This window comes from Vanessa atalanta, chromosome 7 (genome assembly GCF_905147765.1).
Source record: "Vanessa atalanta chromosome 7, ilVanAtal1.2, whole genome shotgun sequence".
NCBI classification, from domain to species: Eukaryota; Metazoa; Arthropoda; class Insecta; order Lepidoptera; family Nymphalidae; genus Vanessa; species Vanessa atalanta.
Genome location: NC_061877.1, coordinates 11,641,489 through 11,658,001, shown reverse-complemented (window position 1 = coordinate 11,658,001; position 16,513 = coordinate 11,641,489). Strand labels below are relative to the sequence as shown.

At 35.0% G+C, this 16,513-nt stretch overlaps 1 protein-coding gene across 3 annotated transcripts in view; it reads left to right on the top strand.

The window, feature by feature from the left end:
• LOC125065305 overlaps window positions 1-13,578 on the top strand; it is an 82,536-nt gene extending 68,958 nt beyond the window's left edge. For 2 of the 3 annotated variants that reach the window (XM_047672840.1, XM_047672838.1), the window contains exons 4-9: window positions 9,393-9,533; window positions 10,417-10,531; window positions 11,225-11,321; window positions 12,271-12,355; window positions 12,812-12,853; window positions 13,410-13,578. In XM_047672840.1, coding sequence (XP_047528796.1) covers window positions 9,393-9,533; window positions 10,417-10,531; window positions 11,225-11,321; window positions 12,271-12,355; window positions 12,812-12,853; window positions 13,410-13,537 — 608 coding nt within the window. In that variant the 3' untranslated portion in view covers window positions 13,538-13,578. The remainder of the gene's footprint in view (window positions 1-9,392; window positions 9,534-10,416; window positions 10,532-11,224; window positions 11,322-12,270; window positions 12,356-12,811; window positions 12,854-13,409) is intronic. The other variant, XM_047672839.1, reaches the window with a different exon arrangement.
• Window positions 13,579-16,513: the final 2,935 nt, after the last annotated feature.

Below are 16,513 nucleotides of genomic sequence, written 5' to 3'. Positions count from 1 at the left end.
AACTGATGGTACGTGGTTACCACCGTCATAGAAATTGGCGCTGTAAGTAATCTTAACCATTCCTTACATCGCCAATGCGCCAAATTCTTAAGAACTAAGATGTTATGTCACCTATGCCTGTAGTTGTACTGATCACTTACCCTTTAAACTGGAATACAATAATATTAAGAATTGCTCTTTAGCGGTCAAATATGTAGCCGCTCAGACAAGTTGGCACAAAGCCCTACTATTAAAAGTCACACCATGTCCCTATTATTTAATATTTATTTTAATTTAAAATCTATAGGACTCGCTACTTAATCTGGGCTATCTGATAATTATCATAATCAGCCTATATTCGTCCACCGCTGGACATGGACACTGAGCCCGAACTTCGGCCCTTCTCATCCACCTTCGATCCTTCTCTTCCACCTTCCAACCTTCTCTTCCACCTGGAACACATCAATCGTGAATATTGTACAATATGAAGTATCAATAGTACCTACCAAGAAGGGCTTGGGCAGTATCCCTATCACCCATACGTGAAACATAATCTAATATGATAATTATGACATTATTGAGAATTATATCATAAAAAAATTATACAACTTGTATATAAGCTTCTGGCGATATATAATATAATAAAAATTCATCAATCAATATAATATCAGCATAAAGCCTCTTCAGACATGCTAATGCATCCAATACGGTTCCATCAGTGTAAGCGGATATTTGAATAATGCCTTCGGAGTATTACCAACATCTTCGTCTATGACGTCATTATGTAAAAACAATATTGTAACACTATGTACGCAATTAAAGATTTAAGTCTGATCTGACTGCGCAATTTTAATGTGCTACTGTTATTTAACCAAAGTTCAATGTTTTTGCCCAGTAGTTAGATAATGTGAATTTAAACCGATATTTCCGAATACAAATCCGAGGCAACCACTGATTTTAAGTGCTTTGTGTTTATAATTCATTTTGTGTGGCGGTGAAGGTAAAAAATAGGCCGATGTAGGTTAATGTATAAACTCCAAAATTTACCTCAAAAAGGAGATGAGGTAAAACTAGTTTTTAACGGATTTAATCGCGTATACTAATTATTTTAACATCCCGACGTTTCGAGCACTTTGCAGTGTTCGTGGTGTTCTGTGAGCACTTTGCAGACTCTGCCCGTGACCACGAACACTAGTTTTATTTCAATGTGTAATAATCGCGAAAATCTAAGACAACATTAAGGAGATGAGGTCTTAGAAAACCCAGCAGTGGGTCACATACAAGTTGTACTTTAGTATGTTTATAGTCAACTAAAAGCTAGTTAGCTAGTTACTTAAAAGCTTGTATTAAGCTTTTTATATTTTATTTTAAATTGGAGTGAATAATGGCTTTCAAATAAAAATGTACAATTTTTTAAATATCTTGGTACAATAAAGTGTAGTAAAAATAAATAAAAAATAATTTGATTGACACGAAACTTAATTTGAAGTTCTTTTACAAGTGTATAATTAATTTTTGCTTAATTACACCTTACCTTCATCCTTTGTTCACGTTTATTTCTCATGGGTTACGTTTTTAATGACTTCATTTAAAATTCATATTCAAAAGGGTTTTATAATGTTTTTTACTCGATTACAATACGAATATTACTTCGCCTGCAGTATTCATGAATAATTTCGACTTAGAATGATACGATTATATTCAAAAAATTACGTATCGTAATTATTTTCATCAGTGTCTTTTTAATATACAAAATCCTATCTTGATGAGTAGAAGTAAATAAATACCCTTTTATTTGTCCTATTGTTGTTAAAGCCTTATATTAAGGAGAGGGTTACAAAATGCATAAAACCGCTTTGTCCAAACCGGATATGGATATGGTAGATTTTCAATTCCTTAAAATGTTTCCTTGCATGAGATGAATTACGCACATTAGCAACTGAGAATCGATGCTTGCCCGTGTGTTTGAACAGTCATCGGAGAAAATTCAATTCAAGTGTACAAACCGTTGTAGATTAATAATATATTTATTTATATTAAAAACATTGGTATGAGCTTTGTGAGAAATATTAATTTATATCGTAACTACGCCACAACCATGATAATTAAGATGTTATGTTCCTTGTGCTTGGTGTTAAACTTCAAACCGGAACGCGAGGATACTTAGTGTTTCTGTTTGGTCGATGAGATTAATAGTGATTACATATACATAAAATGATTTTATAACATAAATGTTATTTATGAGTAACTGTAATTAGTATTTCATTAATAAATTACAAGCTTTAATCCGCTTTGGTAGAGTTTTTCAAACAAACTAAAACGTACCTATTCCCTAAAAGCAGTTTAACACGAACCATTAAATAAACAATTAATCATTGTCATTTACATAAAAAAGGGCAGGTCAATGTTTCATATAAAAAAATAAGTAAAGAGTTCAAACTTGCGGATTCTTTGTTTTGACGATAAATAGACCATTAAATCACAGCATCATTAATTATAATTCATTTTAATATACATTGTCTTAATAATTTTAGTAAACTTTATATTTTACCGATTAGCTTAAACATCAATCGGTAGAGTTTCTTCAACTAATGCAGACTCATTAGTTTTCTGTACCACTTACCCTTTTTAATATTTTTTTTCAAATAAACAAAAAATCATTTTGAATGATAAAATTATGGTTAGCCTTAAACTCTATTTCATGGCTAAGCTCAAATCATTCAGTCAGTCCCTATATATTTAATTTGGATTTTAATTAGATACTGTTCCAATGTAACCAACACCAACCAATCCAACACATGAAAGTTTTCTTACGCGAAGCACATGATGAATTATGAACACAAATTAATCACCTAACAGCTCGGTTAAGATTATGGTGTTTCATTCACTGGCCTATCTTGATTCTGCCTTTAATATATCAACATATTATTACAAAAAAAAATATATATATATATATATATATAAAATGCATTACATCGATTAAACACAGGCGAGCTGGACTGTCGCGTGTTGCTACTTCTTTTTAGTATATACCTAATGCAATATTGTAATCATTCGTGCCAGGTCGTTGTATCTACGTAATGGTTTTAAAATATATTTTAAATTGTAGTAATTATTCCTTTCAATTATAGACCTTATTTTAAATGCAGTATAGTGGCCTGATTTCATTTTGTACATAAAATACCTCATTTTGTACATAAATTTTATGTTTATTAATGAACTATCGTTACAAAGACAAATTGTTTTGTATGTTGTACAGACAGATTTGATTTGTATGAGAGAAGCTACAAAGAGTACCATTGATTAGCATTGGGCTTTGGAACCTAAGGTGGAAGCTGAACTGGTACACTTATTTGGGAAGTAATTGCAGTCATTGCTTCTCAAATATTTTTTTTTTTATGGCATTGGTTGGCGGACGAGCATATGGACCACCTGATGGTAAGTGGTCACCACCGCCCATAGACAAAGGCGCTGTAAGAAATATTAACCATTCCTTACATCACCTATGCGCCACCAACCTTGGGAACTAAGATTTTATGTCCCTTGTGCCTGTGATTACACTGGCTCACTCACCCTTCTAATCGGAACACAACAATACAGTTTACTGTTATTTGGCGGTAGAATATCTGATGAGTGGGTGGTACCGTCTGGGTAGACGGGCTTGCACCTTCTATTTATCTTTGTTTTATATTCAGATTGTGTCCGTTTATTGAAAAAGCGAATAGCGATTAATTGTTATAAGATCTGCAATTTTTTTAAGGTTATTTCAGAGTCTAAAGCTTTGTAAGATAGCCAGCCTAGTATCAATATATATATACTTACATATACAATGTATAATTGTATACCTATTATACAGAATTTGATGAAATAGTATAACAGAGCATGTGGTTACTAATCGTCGGGTCTGTCCTTTTCAATTTAGTCTCTATTGTCTACGAGCGTATTCGGTCATATACATACTTCACACTATAGAGTAATTTCATACCGCTATTTAGTTTAATTGTAGCGCTTCAAGCAACTTACCGCGCTATTTTGTCGCGCTACATTTTGTAATTCACCACCTTTTTACTCTACTTCAAATTTTAAGCCGTAATATTTCTTTCTCCAGTCTTGGAAAAGATGTTTAAATTGTTGTTTTAATGACGCTGTTTTTCTTAATTTGGCTTACGGATAGGATATTAAGTGATCTGTGCTCACCGTTGACCATAGATACTTGTATCCTAAAAAAAAAAAATACTATCTAAATAAAAAATAATAATATTGGTAATTAATGTTATGTTTTATTATAATAAATATCCACAAACTTTCTGTCCGTGTTTTTGTTACATCATAGCTAGCCAAACCCTTGGTTTTACCAGCGCGATATGTATCCTTCTTTATAACATATACAATCAGATGATGATATTTCATTTCAAATCAAGTTTCATTTAAATCGGTTCAGCAGTTTAGCTTGAAAAGGTAAGACAGACAGGCAGAGTTACTTTCGCATTTATAATATTAGTAGGGTTTTAATGTATGTTTATATTTATCGAAATGAGAATGCTATACATACAAATATCACGAGAATAAAAATTATATGTTGTTACAAAATAATATTTTCTATTAATATAAGTCTACTAGAACTTATACAATTTAAATGGAGAGTGATAATATTGACTTTAGTTGTAACTCCATCTCATACTATCGAACAGAAAAACGTTTAATGTCTTAAGAATATATTACGAACCCACGTGACTTGATATTTACAAACATTGAAACTGGTACGTCTATTAAATAAAATTCCTGTCGTAACAAATTACACCAAATTAATTAGAAAATTAGCAATAAATGGCCCAGTGGTTAGAACGCGTGCATCTTAACCGATGATTTCGGGTTCAAACCCAGGCAGGCACCACTGAAATTTCATGTGCTTCATTTGTGTTTATAATTCATCTCGTACTCGGCGGTGAAGGAAAACATCGCGAGGATCACCTGCATGTGTCTAATTTCAACGAAATTCTGCCACATGTGTATTCCGCCAACCCGCATTGGAGCATCGTGGTGGAATATGCTCCAAACCTTCTCCTCAAAGGGAGAGGAGGCCTTTATACCAGCAGTGGGACATTTACGGGCTGCTAATGAATGATAATGATAAAATTAGCAAATCGAAACTTAGTAAAATATCGAACAGAGGATTGAATAACTGTTTAGTGTTTATTTAATATTGTTCTTTATTATTTCTGTCTGCTTATATGTATTGCATTATTACGACTGTAAAACTAAATTGATCGTAATCACCCACTTTATCTATACGCTTTGATTAGGCTCTGCTAATGAGTATGGTCAATAAATTAATATATAATTTATCGTAAAATAACAATGATTTGTTTTATTTACTTGTTTGTAGGGCTTTGTGTAAGCCCGTCTTTATATGTACCACCCACCCTTTATAAAAATTCTACCATTAAACAACAATACTTAGTATTATTTTATTCTGATTTGAAGGATAATCGGCCAGTGTAATTACCAGTGTAACAAGGAATTCTAATGTAACATAACTTCTTAGTTGCCAAGGTTCGTGACGCATTGGATGTAAGGAATATAATATATATATATCTTTAAGCGCCGATGTCCCTGGGCAATGGTGACCACTTACGAGCAGAGCTATCAACACCGCCTGCCAATATGTATCCAAACTTTTTTAATATCATTATAACAATAAAAATGTTTAAAAGGTATTATGTTTGGTTTGAAGGGTGAGTGAGCCAATACAACTGGCACAAAGAACATATCATCATAGACCTAGCGGTCGATGGTGCATTCATTGTGTTTACAGTGCTTGTTCTATTTCTGGGAAGACACTGAGCATTGTTTTATTATAATAATAGTATTATTAACACGTATTTGTGATTATTGTATACATGTATACAATACAATACAATATTATAATATAATGTAATGTCTCTGACATTATATTATAATAGTGCTTTCCGTGATGGTCCCGGATTAGAATAGGACCTCCCCAACTCTACCCGTGGGTGTCGTAAGAGGCGACTAAGGGTATTCAAGGCCCACTGCATATCACCTGCACTTAGGGCTACCCGCGCGGTGGCGGGTAAACCACCACGATAGCATTCCCAAGGAGGGTTGGTGTCAGGCAGGCGGCCGACCATAAAATCTTAAGCCAAAACCCTTAGCAGCATGGATACTAAAAATCATTCGAGTGATAGGGCTAGGGCGTACCCCACAGGCGACGCGCAGGGGCAGCACCCGGCTCCTGTGGGAAATGGACAAGGGTTGTCGCACCGGAACGGGCGGGTGCGACGTAAGAAGCGAGCTCGAAGTGTGAGAGAGTTAAAATTGAGGTGTGCAAGTTGGAATGTAGGAACGATGTCTGGAAGAGGAAGAGAGCTAGCAGATGTTTTAAAAAGGCGACGGATAAATGCAGCGTGCCTGCAAGAGACAAAGTGGAAGGGTGCAAGGGCTAGGGAAATCGGAGAAGGATATAAATTATTTTATTGTGGAAGTGATGGCAAGAGAAATGGTGTGGGTATAGTTTTAGATAGTAGATTAAAAGAATGTGTGGTGGATATAAAAAGAGCGAATGATAGACTGATAGCGATTAAACTGATTGTGGACGGCATGACACTGAATCTAGTAAGTGTGTATGCGCCGCAGTCAGGCTGTGAGGAGAGCGTGAAAGAAAAGTTTTGGGAGGACTTTGATTGCCTGCTGATGAATATACAGGATAGCGAGGAAGTCTACGTGGGTGGTGATTTTAATGGCCATGTAGGAAGAGAGAATGATGGATATGAGAGAGTGCATGGTGGGTGGGGATTGGGAAACCGGAACGCTGACGGTGAGACACTTTTACAAGCTGCCTGTGCCTTCGACCTGGCTATAACAAACACGTGGTTTAAGAAAAAAGAGGAACATCTAATAACCTACAAGAGTGGCCACCACGCGACACAGATAGACTACTTCTTAGTGAGGCGGAGGAGTCTATGCTGTGTCAAAAACTGTAAAGTGCTGCCAGGCGAAGCATTAGTCGCCCAACATAGGCTTGTGGTGATGGATGTTAAATTAAGTGTCTCCCCCAGAAACAGCCAAATACGGCCCCCTCCAAAGACAAGATGGCGTATGTTAGAGAATGATGAATGTGCTAGTAGATTTAGGAACCATATAGTGGAGAAAATTATAGAAATGAATGAGATGGAAGAGAAATTGGTAGATGATTGTTGGAATGAGATGGCCAGGCACATAAGGAAGGTCGCAAAGGATGTGTTTGGAGAGTCGAAAGGAAAAGGTCTGATAGATAGGGATACATGGTGGTGGAATTTGGAAGTTCAAAATGTACTGAGAGAGAAGAAAGTGGCATTTAAAGAATGGCAGGTTGTAAAAAATGTGAATACAAGTTTAAAAGATGAAAAAAAGGAAGTTTACAAGGAATTTAAGAGGAGAGCAAAGAAGGCGGTAGCAGTGGCCAGAGCTAAGGCACAAGAAAAGTTGTACAACTCACTGGACAGCCCTAGAGGCCAGAAGGAACTCTACCGAATTACGAAAGAGAGAGAAAGACGATCGAGAGATATAACACATATCAAATGCATGAAAGATGAGGCTGGTAAGGTGTTATGTAGAGATGAGGAAATAAAAGAGCGATGGAAGATTTATTTTGAAAAGCTTATGAATGAAGAGAATGACTGGAATGGTATTCTCCAAGAGGCACAAGTAAATAAGGGATTAGTAAGAGAAATAAGCATGGATGAGATAATGACAGCAGTCAAAAGTATGAAAAATGGGAAGGCTTTGGGTCCAGATGACATACCAGTTGAAGTATGGAAGGTGTTAAAGACTGACGGATGTATGTGGTTGACTTTATTCTTCAATAAGTTGTTGCATGAAGAAACCATCCCTCAAGAATGGTGCAGTAGTTCGCTAGTGCCCATCTTCAAAAATAAAGGGGATATACAGGATTGCAACAACTATAGAGGGATAAAGCTCATGTCACATACTATGAAAATATGGGAGAAGGTAATAGAGAGAAGATTGCGAGAAGAGAGTGAAATTGCCCAAAATCAGTTTGGGTTTATGTCAGGTCGAGGGACAATGGACGCTATTTTTGCACTCCGCCAATTGTGCGAGAAGTACAGACGTGCTCACAAGAACCTGCACATGGTATTCATTGATCTCGAGAAAGCCTATGATAGGGTGCCTCGTGAAGTGTTATGGTGGGCATTGAAAGAGAAAGGTTTGCCTGGGAAGTATGTGGAGTTAGTCCGTGCTATGTACAGGGGATCCTGTACCTACGTCCGATCGTCTGCCGGCAACACTGACCAGTTCAGTGTGGCTGTAGGGTTGCACCAAGGGTCGGCTCTAAGTCCTTACCTCTTCCTGCTGATTATGGACGCTCTAACGGCGAACATACAGGAGGAGGCACCCTGGTGCATGCTTTTTGCCGACGACATTGTACTGGTTGGTGAAGATGGACCTGAGATCCAGAATAGATTGGAAGATTGGCAACAGAAACTGGAGAATGTTGGCTTGAAAATCAGTAGAACGAAGACTGAATACATGTTCTGCGATTTCGGCGGTCTCTCCGGTCCTGAAGCCATAGCGCTTGATGGCGTAGCCCTTCCAGTCTGCTCCGACTTCCGGTATCTCGGTTCACTCATTCAAGGCGATGGCGAAATAGATCGAACGGTAAAGCACAGGATTAACACAGGGTGGATGAAATGGCGGCAGGTTACGGGAACAATTTGTGACCCCCGTATTCCCCTTAGACTTAAGGGAAAGATCTATAAGACCATGATCAGACCTGCTATTCTATATGGATCAGAGTGTTGGGCTATAAAAGGGATGACTGAGAGACAATTGCATGTGGCGGAGATGAGAATGCTGAGAGCAATGTGTGGTGTTACGCGAATGGATAGAGTAAGGAATGAGTACATAAGAGGAAGTTTGAAAGTGGCACCGGTAACCGAGAAGCTATCTGGAAACCGGCTGTCTTGGTATGGGCATGTTATGCGGAGGAATGAGGACCATGTTGTGAGAAAGGTTTTGAGTATGGATGTGGATGGATATAGAGGTAGGGGACGACCCAAGAAACGATGGATGGATTGTGTGAAAGACGATATGGTTAGAAAGAATGTTACTTGTGAGATGACGTCTGACAGAGAAGTATGGAAGAAGAAGACATGCTGCGCCGACCCCAAGTAAAATTGGGATAAGGGCAGGAGGATGAGTGCTTTAGCTACTTACATTGGGATCAGAATAATGTCTGTGATGTTGTTCAATATATATATAAGAGATTACTAGCACATTTTTGTTCGCGGGGCTAGTTAGTGTGACAAGCGAAAAATCGTCGCGGCCCCAATCAGTCGGGAGGTCATAATTTTTTGTCTGAATTTTATAATAAATGTCATGAACTTTTCCAGCGGCTGGCATTAATGAAACATGTGCATTCAACCAACAATGTGAAGAGGCAGTACTCATGACCGAGTGCAGAAATGAGCGCTGCGTATGCTTGTACGAGATGGTCGCTGAAATGACAGTCGATGGGGGTTTCGCTTGTAATCGTGAGTATTATTAACATTATATTCTCAGGGTATCTATAAATCTAAAATTTAACGTAATATATTCAAGAAACTTGTGTTGGGAGACGATAGAATTGCCTGCAAGGCGTGATTATAAAACGTTTCGTGACGTGACGGATCTACTTTAAATAAACGGATAAACTTTAAATATAGCAAAATAATATCATACTCTTTAAATATGATTACAGTTATAACAAAAACAATCCTTTTCTCCTCCAATTATTTTCAACATATTAATGAAAAACTTCTAGACTGCTAATTACAACATTACAATGTCCGTGATATACGAATATGTAATTCATTTGACATTTCATTTACTAAAATTATCTGTGTAATTTTCTCGAATGTTCGTGATAAAAATAATGACTGATTTAGAGATAAGTCCGCTTGTTGCACCTAATGCAACTTTGTACGTTCTGTACATTTATTTTTTAACAATCATACTCTATAAAAATTGAAATTTCAGTTTCAGTCAGGAATATCAATACAATAGCTCTATACTAAATGTATAATATGAGAGTATATACAGTAATTATAACAAAAGAATTTGAAAATGTATTGTCTAACTCTCTGTCGGTCTGTATATTGTTTCGGCTAATCTCGATATGTTTTGTTAATTGGACTCCAATAGAGAATGAATGAACAAAAAAAGGAATGGTCACTTGAAATAACGATGGCAGTAACTTATTGTTATAAGCATTGTGTGATTCTATTTATTTAAATGTCTGCTTTGTCACGCAAATGTTTTCTATATTACACGGAATAAATTTGTACTCACTGAGAAGATGATCCTTACTAAGCCATGCGTGGATATTTTGTATCAATGAATATTATGAATACATACATTAGTACTTTTTCTTTATAGCGGTGAAACAAGTCGAAGAATCAACTCGTACTCTAGATCCGGCTATGATTGGAGTGTTGGTCGGAATGGCTCTTATGTTTGTCATCATTTGCGTCGTGCTTCGTCTCTTTAGCCGGTAAGAATTTTTTTTTATGGACGAGCATATGGGCCACCTTATGGTCACCACCGCCACCAACCTTGGGAAATAAGATGTTATGTCCCTTGTGCCTGTGATTACACTGGCTCACTCACCCTTCTAACCGGAACACAACAATACAGAGTACTGTACTTATTTAGCGGTAGAGTCAGTAACTCTTTTGTGGGGCAATGTATATGCTTCTACAACAGGATCCCAGAAAGTGTTCAAAATGCTTCTGTTGCGAAATTTAAAAAAAATTGTTAAAGAACGCTTGTGTGCTAAAGGTTACTATACAATTAATGAGCTTATGTTTGATAGCACACCTTGGGAATGAAACGATCGCCTCCTGGCTGTTTCTATTCATATACAATTATGTATATAATTAATTTGACGAAAAAAAAGACCCGCTGAGTTTCTTTCGCCGGTTCTTCTCAGGTCAGGATGTTCCTTTTTCCGAACCGGTGATGAAGAAAGAGTAATGCTTCTATATTGAATAAAGGAATTTGAGTTTGAGTTTGAGTTTTCTACTATTGTTGTTGTTGTGTGTTTCGGTTTTAAAGGTGAGTGAGTCAGTGTAACAGGCTCGAGGGTCATAACATCTCAGACCTTAGCTCCGAATGTATGTAGCGTATTGGATTGCCATTATAATAACTTAAAATGTATTTCTTATTATGTTTTGTATATTTTCAGAGCAAGATGGAGGGAGAACCGCACCATTTTCAATACACCAAATCCTCGACTAATGAACGTCTCACTGCTACGGGATTCTAAGCTTTTGCATTCTCAGGTAACACATGTATTTAAATTATGGGAAAAATATTATTTTTTTTTAAATACAATTTTGGACACGAATACCGTTAATCACTATGCCGTGTGAAATGTTAATCACTCTACGTATCCTACTCTCGAGAAGATCTCCTCTCCCTTTGAGGACAAGGTTACGAGCATAATCCACCACGCTGCTCCAATGCGGATTGGTGGATTTCTGTGACAGAATTTCGTTGAAATTACACACGCAGTGAATTATTTAAATACATAATTATAATTTGTATTGAAACACATGAAATTTCATTGTTGCTTGTTTGGGCTTGAACCCGCAATCATCGGTTAAGATGCACGCGTTCTAAACACTGGGCCATCTCGGTTCTACCATAATGCTCGTGCTGATAATATCTATGTTTAGTCGAATTCATTATTGGTACGCGGTATATCTAATCGACAGTCGCCGCGACATCCAACAGATATTTTCTTTTGTAATTGCAGAGGTAGGATATTTTTTAATAATTGACATATTTTTGTAATTGAAATGATGGAATGATTACTGATAGTTTAATAAAATCCTGACAACAGAAGAGTGTTTTTAAAAATGAACTTGAACACAATTTGATATATAGTCTATTCCAATAGAAAAAGGAATAAAGAAAACCAAACTTTAGATTTACGTATGTAATAGCTTAGCTATATTATACACTACTATTAGGTCTTGACTAATATATTTAATTATTATAATCTTATAATATTGACTAAGCTACTTATTCAATTTAATTTAACTTCAAAAGTATCCATAACAGTTTTATTGAAGTTATTCAATGCCATTTTTTTGCAAATCCATATTGAATACATACATAATTCAAGCTCACGAATATCGCGTTAATTCGATGTCCAACGTTTTTTGTTTTTTATCGGATTGGAATAGACTTTAAATGTTGATAAATCATTTCTTGTATTTATTCCAGGACCGGCGCGGCTCACGCGTGAGCGTGCGTCCTCCATCGAGGCAAGCCAGCCAACAAGAACTCAGACCACATTCGCCCAGTCCTGGTATTTAGGGCATCTGTTTATCGATTTTTTTTTTATCTATTTTTACGATGATCTTTTGATTCTTTGATGTGTATCGCTACCAATGTTACCGCTATTATGTGTTTTTTATATTTTCTATATCGATGTGTAATTTTTATTTGCTTGATTTTTATTGGTATTATCGCTATATGTGTACACACTTTTATAAAAAAAGAAGAAAAACCACACGTACAAGTTAATTTAAGTGTTACGAAAAAAAAAAAAAAGATAAGTCCCACTACAATATATTACAATATACCTTTTAAAATATTTTATCTATGCATCTTAATTATTTTAAATTTCACTTCGTTATTTTTTTTTTAATGGTTTATTTTTATATTATTTTCAGTTTAAATGTGGCTTTGCCTTCACTTTTTTTTTTATTTATCCGATCCGAATACTGTCACGTGACTCATACATTATTTCATTTATCAACAGCACGACCTCACCAAAGCCATCAGCTACACCGAAAAACCTCAGGTTATTTGGAATATAATTTATTTATGCTTTGTCCGCAACGCAATAAATTAACGTATTCGTATTTATGCATGATATTTATCCACTGCATTGATTTCGGTAAAAATGCTTGAGATTTAACAAAAAGAAAACTGCAGAGAGTTAAATTAGTTATCACCAATATAATTAGTGAAATTGGATTATGAATATGTTAGATGTATAAAAGTATAAAATAAAAGCATGAATGATTAAAATTCAAATGTTTGAATGACCGTATTCAGTGATGGCTAGTATTCATTTCAAAACATTAACGTATCGAACAGTAAGAACGTAAATAAATTATGATTTAGCTTTTTGACAAAGTATTCTCAAATTAGACATTGCTTAAATTATTTCACAATTGAATAATTTATGAGGTAATCACTTAGAACAGAGAAATAGATTTGGAAAATATACTCAGAATCATATCATAGATACATTTTAAGGCATGAGAAATAATACGTTGGAAAATGGTTTGCTGATAAGCATGCTTCGTTGTATAATTTTTTTTTCCAATTTTAATATATTCGTTTTAATTTAGGGTCTAGGCGTGGATCGAGAGCTAGCAGTGGACACTCTGCGACCTCACTTAGATCTGCCACGCTCAGATCACCAACCGCTCCGGGACCTACTTCTGTAACCGTTGAAATACGAGCACCGGATGTTTAAATACATATTAATCTAAATGCAAGCAATAACAAAATTGTCAATATATAAAAAATAAATAAAGATAAAGATCTATTAGATGGAGTGACATATATTTAAGATGGAGTAATATAGAAGTTTAGTCTTAAATCAAGTTTGAGACGTATTCAATTGTTTCGATTCATATCGATACAGTCGAATCGATATCCAGTCCAGCTGCTTACGATATTTGTGATAAACTTCGACATTATATTTAGCTTATATTAATCGATTATTAAGACTTCTTGCTATATTGTAGCAATAACGTGCACTATTATAATTATCATGAATTCAGCCACTTGATAAGTGCCTCAACGTGGAATGCGTGAAGTTTGTCAGTCATTAATTATAATATATTATAAGTAAAACAAATTTTAAAATATATTAACAAATAGATTTATAAACAGTTTATCGTCGAATAGTTTTATCAATCTCGTTTCAAAATGACACTTCTCTAATATTAAGTATAGAGCACTAAATGAATATATTCAAAGGTATCCATAGGATAATTCATAAATTTTGAGTGAAGATTTATAGCTTTTTTGGCAATGATGATTCGCTTTTTGGCATTTTCGTAGTTCAATAGTTTAAAGTCTATTATTAAATTTAAGTCTTAGCTCATCGTTTCAAATTAATCTTCTTTTTTTAATAACCCTAATAAGAATGCTAGATTTGTGATTGCCTTAGATGTTTAATTAGATCACAGTTCGAAGTAAGCAGGTAAATTAGATCTATATATTTACGGGGACCACCTCCTTCGACGGGAGTGATCTGAGTTTGATTTAGGACAGTATTAGATTAGGTAATGAAAGCTTCGATGCCGCTTTCAATTTAAGACTTTCGACTCTTAGCTATAATTTGTAATGACGTAGCTTTTCGTAAACCATTTCTATGAGAGAGTTGTGAATCGATTCTAAGAATTTTCTTCTCGACTTCGTTTCGTTTTTAGTGTCACCTAATTAATATTGAAAATAATGTGTAAAGATGGGGAAATTTACACATATTAGGTAAGGCTTCGTTGCACCATTGAAGCTTAGACCAAATGTATCGCAATACGCACAAGCGAAATAACGAAAACCGTAGAAGATTTATTATTAATAATTTGTAATCAATCAAAGCATCTTAGATAATTTCATGACGTTATCATCAGTTGCGAGTGGTACAGTAATTACAGGGGAAGAATTCTTGTATTACTCGTATATATTCACTATCATTTTTTGACGATGCAAATAATAAATATGACGTAAGCCATTTGTATCTTTAACTAACTATGCTCACAATATATTATATATTTCGAACACTGTGCTAGTTTATATATGTATTAAAATGCTGTAATTTACTTATATGAAATTTTATTATAACTTATACTTCTGATTATTGTTTTATTTCATGTCCATCGTTAACCGGACTAACCAGGATATGTTATAGTACAGAATTGTGGGTGGATACTGATAAGCCTGAAGATAGATCTGAGATACTAAACGATATGCTTTACTTGCTTTCCAAGGTATGAGGTATGCTAATAAACTACGAATAAATACGCTCTTCGAGCCCGATTTCCAAGCTCTAAATGCTATTGTATATTACATACATAACATACATAAGCAGCCCGTAAATGTCCCACTGCTGGGATAAAGGCCTCCTCTCCCTTTGAGGAGAAGGCTTGGAGCATATTCCACCACGCTGCTCCAATGCGGGTTGGCGGAATACACATGTGGCTGAATTTCGTTGAAATTAGACACATGCAGGTTTCCTCACGATGTTTTCCTTCACCGCCGAGCACGAGATGAATTATAAATACAAATTAAGCACATGAAATTTCAGTGGTGCCTGCCTGGGTTTGAACCCGAAATCATCGGTTAAGATGCACGCGTTCTAACCACTGGGCCATCTCGGCTCTTATTGTATATTATATTATCAAAAATATCTCTCAACAAATTAAGCAAGTATTCAGTAGATTAATAAGGTAGTTGCTATGATATGATATATGTCTAATGAAATTTAAAAATAAATACATAATATGTCTCTAATACAGTTTTTACTTTATGTAAAATTATTATGACACAATGTTCACTCTATAAGCTTTCTCATTTAGAAAAAATCTAATAATATCATGGGTATATTGATAATATAATTGGTAGCTTTTAAGTATGATATCGATTTTATTATTATTTATGAAATATTCTATTTTATAACTCACAATACTTTATTTTATATTAAAACAATTTCGAGACCACGGCTCAAATGCCTTAATGTCTATTTTGAGCTTTCCGTTGTTTGTTCTTCTTTTTCTTTATATCGTTTTCTACCTTGATATTCTTCTCTTTGCTCTCTTATTCTTTAATATTGTTCTCTGTTTTTGTCCCTTGATATTCTAATAATTAAAATTTTCTTTTATTTTCTGAAATCAAAAACTGCTCGAACGATTTACAAGAGGACTTAAAATTGCGTCTGATTCAAAATTATAGTTTCCCAATTATGCATCGAATGATACAAATGAGCATGCGACTCTATTAATCTTAAAACTTGCAATCAAGGATAAGTTCTTATTGTTAGTTCGTATTCATAGGATTATTATAAAGAATAATCCATATATTTATTTGTGACCTATTAAAATTAAACATGAATACTAGTAGAAATTAGAATCAGTTCAAATATCGAGTGATAATATTATATATTATATTATATATTACATAGACTTTGCTAGACAACTTGGTGGTAGGGGTACCACTTACTCGTCATTATACGTAGGAGGTAGCATACCCCTAATCTGCAATACGCGGTGTTGTTGTGTTCCAGTTTTAAGGATGAGTGATCCAATGTAATCACAGCCACAAGGGATATAACAACTTAGTTCCCAAGATTGGTGATATATTGGCATAAATTGCCAAGTTAAAATTTCTTACAAATTTGCAGTTGGCATATTGGCAATTTAAGGAATAGTTAAAATTTCTAACAAAT